The sequence below is a fragment of the Arachis duranensis genome, chromosome 5 (assembly GCF_000817695.3).
Source record: "Arachis duranensis cultivar V14167 chromosome 5, aradu.V14167.gnm2.J7QH, whole genome shotgun sequence".
In the NCBI taxonomy this organism is placed as follows: domain Eukaryota; kingdom Viridiplantae; phylum Streptophyta; class Magnoliopsida; order Fabales; family Fabaceae; genus Arachis; species Arachis duranensis.
The window spans coordinates 13,908,426-13,912,780 of NC_029776.3; the positions used below are offsets into that span (position 1 = coordinate 13,908,426).

The 4,355-nt window shown below is 35.7% G+C and overlaps 1 protein-coding gene across 1 annotated transcript in view; it reads right to left on the reverse strand.

Moving 5' to 3' along the window:
• Positions 1 to 4,050: 4,050 nt before the first annotated feature.
• Positions 4,051 to 4,355, reverse strand: part of LOC107488122 (uncharacterized) — a 5,674-nt gene continuing 5,369 nt past the window's right edge. The window contains exon 7 of the mRNA XM_052261636.1: positions 4,051 to 4,153. Within this exon, the coding sequence (XP_052117596.1) occupies positions 4,051 to 4,153 (103 nt within the window). The remainder of the gene's footprint in view (positions 4,154 to 4,355) is intronic.

Consider the following 4,355-nt stretch of genomic DNA (forward strand, 5'->3'; position numbering starts at 1 on the left):
AATCCTACTCATAAGTTGAGATTTTTGTATAAACTCAACCGTACCCTATCCGCATGTTAATACTATCTCAACCCTAACCCTACTTGCTCTTAATCTGTGGGTACCCGATCCTATCCGCGGGTTACCAAAAAGATGTAACATTATTATATAACTTGATGATAATTTAAAATAGAACTGATTTTTATAAAAAAAAAAAGAGTATTAAATTATCAATTAATGATCTTTTTTCAGTGGCTAAGGATCTTTTACATTTCAGTTGCGGGTTGGTCGGGTAGGATTGAGGTTCAACCCGCATTCTACCCGACCTGCACGAGAACCCTACTTGCTGAGGATCGGATTGGCAACCCTACCCAGTCGGGTTTGGTGCCCACGGATAGGGTGCATATTGCCACCCCTAATTACTATTATGATGTCAAATTCATCATTATTTTGATTCTACCTTTATTTTATGATGTCAAATTCATCATTATTTTGATTCTACCTTTGTTTCATGTAGGAACCTGTGTTATATATATCATTTAATAATAAGCCATTGTTTTGCATAAATGTTTTATTGTGAAACAAAACTAAGTAGTTCGTAAGCTTTGGTATTAATGCTTCTCAAGCTCTCAGCTTGCTTGGCCTGAGACATTAGTTCTGACTTGAGACATTAGTTTTGACTCCTCTCACTTCATATGTTCTTGTGATATTAATCTAATGATTAAGTTGCAAAATTGTATATTGTAATGCCTATAAATAATTGAGCTGGTATATTTGTTACTTCCACCGATATACAGGCAACTCGTGTAATAGTAATACAAATTGTCATGGATACTTGACCTATCACTTTATTTTTCCGGGATGTCAGCTAGATAAAATGTAAGTTTTATATATGTATATATATTCGTTGGTGTTTGTTTCGGTACGACGATAAATTTATACGTACCAGTACAATAAAAATATGAACAAATTAAAACACAACATGTGGATTATGTTTCCACGTTAATAATTAATTTTTCTTTTTTTAAATACATATCATAACAATGATTTTACTAAATCACCCTTATACTTTAATAAAAATAAAAATAAAAATATAAATAAATTTTATTTAATTTTTATAAAAAGACTTAAATATCTTTTTTTTGTATTGTACAAAAACAACACTAATTCTTTAATTTAATCAAAATTCAATTAACTTTAATTTTATAATTTTAAATTTAAATTAATTTAAAAATCAAAACCAAAATACATTTTACTATGTATATACACTAAAAAGTTGCTTTGTTTATTATGAACCCTAAAGGTAATTTATTGGAAGTTTAACATTATAAGTGCATGTTTGGGCGCCATTATTTTGTTAAAAAAAGATTTTTTTTCAATGAAAAAATATCTTTTTTAATTTTTTAACGTGTTTGGCAAATTTCTAGTAGTAAAAGTAAAAACACTAGTAAAATAAAAAAAAAGATCTTTTTTGAGAAGCTGTAATTTTATATCTTTTTTTAAAAGATCTTTTTCCTTAAAAAAAGATGTTTTTCATGTAATAAATAAACAAAAAAGTACTTTTATATTGTTATACCCAAACATAATTGATAGATAAAAAGACATTTTTACATGAGATATCCAAACATAAAATTACTTTTACTTCTCTATAAGATCTTTTAAAAAAAGATAACTCGAAAAAAGATATTTTCTTAAAAGCTCACCCAAACAAGCCCTAAGTTTAGTGCGCATCAAAAGGTAATTTATCTCAAGTATTTCGCATTATTGCAGAATTGGGAAAAAAGGCCGTACGTAGAGTATAATATAGGTAGTCTAATATGAGAATTATATCACTAATTCCGCAATTTGAATCCGTAGTTTTGGGTGATACGGAATCAACTCTAGTTATTCAAACGTTGTTCTAAGATTCCCTCACGTAAGTTTAATGCCTAGTAAGTAAACAAAATTGAAGTTCCTACAACTACAAGTGTATGAAAATATAGTCGTTATCGATTATAAAGAGGAAGAAGTGCTTGGATACATTAGAAAATCATACTATACTTAATGCTTATGGTAGTTTATTAATTAATTTGTTAGCTCCAAATGGATATTATCAAATATTTTGGGTTTAGGTTTCGGTTTGTTGTATTGAATCAAGTTTTATTCTTAGTATGTTGGCTAACAAATATGTTTGAGGCCCGCAGATTATAAAAACAAAATAATGAAAATATCGTTTCTCCAGATAAACGTTAATCCGCATATACATCGACGTAAAGAACTGTGGGGTGACTTGACAAGGATTGCTAATATGATCCACGGACCTTGGATTGTGTTAGGGGACTTTAATGATGTTCTGTGGCAGAGTGAAGTTAGAGGGGGGCAGTTTAGACTTGCCAGAGCAGAACAATTTGCGGAAATATTAGAGGATTGTGGGCTGTTTGATATGGGGGCTATTGGGAGAAGATTCACTTGGTACAGGAAGGTGAAAGGTGGGGTGCAGGTGGCTAAGAAGCTTGATAGAGCAGTCATCAACCAGGACTGGCGACTAATGTTTCCGGAGGCTTATACTGAGGTGCTGGCGCGCCTTCACTCTGATCATTGCCCATTATTCACTAGGTGCAAGATGGCAAAGAGGGCTACCAAGGGCCATCGTCCGTTCAGATTCCAGGCTGCGTGGATGACTCATCCTCTTTTTAGGAATGTTGTTGATACAGCTTGGAATAGAGGAGCTCCGGATGTAGTCAAATGTTTGTTGGAGGTTCAAAAAGAGGCAACTAGCTTCAATAAAAAGGTTTTTGGTAATATTTTTGTTAAGAAAAGGGAGTTGGAGAGGCTTTTGAATGACGTTCAGATTACTCTGGAGAGTCGGGAGGATCAACAGCTTAGGATCAAAGAGCAAGTTTTGCATCAGGAACTGAATGCTGTCCTTCTTCAAGAAGAGCTGTTGTGGTATCAAAAATCTAGAGAACAATGGGTGAGATGTGGAGACAGAAATACAAAATTTTTTCATCTGCAGACAGTTATCAGGAGAAAGAGGAACAAAATTCATGGGTTATTTTTGGAGGATGGGTCTTGGGCCACGGAGACTACGACTCTAGAAATGGCGGCAAATTCTTTCTTTCAAAAGCTCTTTTCTACAAGGGAGGATATTGACCTGGACGCCATGGGGCCTTTTCCTTGTCCGTCTCTTAGTACTGAGGCTTGTCAAAAGTTAGTGGAACCGGTGACGTCCGAAGAGGTTAAAAGAGCTGTGATGACCATGAGTTCGTTTAAAGCCCCAGGGCCAGATGGATTTCAAGCAATTTTCTACAAAGAGTTCTGGGACTCTCTTAGCAACGATGTGTGTGGACTGGTCAAGCGAGCTTTTGAGGGTGAGCCAATGAATGCGGCTATTTTCGATACTCTAATTGTTCTAATTCCTAAAGTGGAAGTTCCCTCTTCCTTACGGGAGTTTCGGCCTATTAGCTTATGTAATGTAATTTATAAAATTGTCACAAAGGTTCTAGTTAACAGGTTCAGACCTTTCCTATCGGAGATCATTGGTCCTTTGCAAATGCAAGGAGGGTTCATTCCAGGAAGAGGAACCACAGAGAATATTATCATTGCTCAGGAGATTATGCACTTCATGAGGAACACCAAGTCTCGAAAAGGGACCATGGCATTCAAGATTGATTTGGAAAAAGCTTATGACAGGGTAGACTGGCGTTTTTTGGAAGCTACTTTGGTCCGGTTTGGGTTTCCAAAGGCTACCATTAATCTTATATTGAATTGTGTGACTTCCTCTTCATTGGCAGTTTTGTGGAATGGGAACAGGCTCCAAAATTTCAATACAAAGAGAGGGTTGAGGCAAGGAGATCATATGTCTCCTTATCTATTTGTACTCTGTATGGAAATGCTTGCTTGCTTTATCTCTCATAGAGTTTCCCAAGGTTTGTGGAACCCAGTTGCGGTTTCTAGGAACGGACCACGACTCTCTCATTTGATGTTTGCAGATGATCTTTTGCTTTTCTGTAAGGCATCAAAAGCTCAAGTAATAGAGGTCATGCATTGTTTGGACTTGTTTTCTAGAGCGTCAGGTTTAAAGGTAAATCTTCATAAGTCAAAGGCCCAGTGTTCCAAGAGGGTGTCAGAGAGGAGAAAAGAGGTTCTCTCAGGGGTCTCTAACATCCGTTTCTGCAATGATTTGGGTAAATATCTGGGAATTAACATCGGTCATGCCAGAGCTTCCAGGAAGACGGCTCAGGAGGTTATTGAAAAAATTTCGAGAAAGCTCTCCAGTTGGAAAGGACGCCTACTAAATAAGGCAGGGAGGCTTTGTCTTGTTAAATCGGTTATGGCCTCTATCCCAGTTTATGAAATGCAAATTTCTCTTCTCCCGAAGTATGCATGTAATAAAA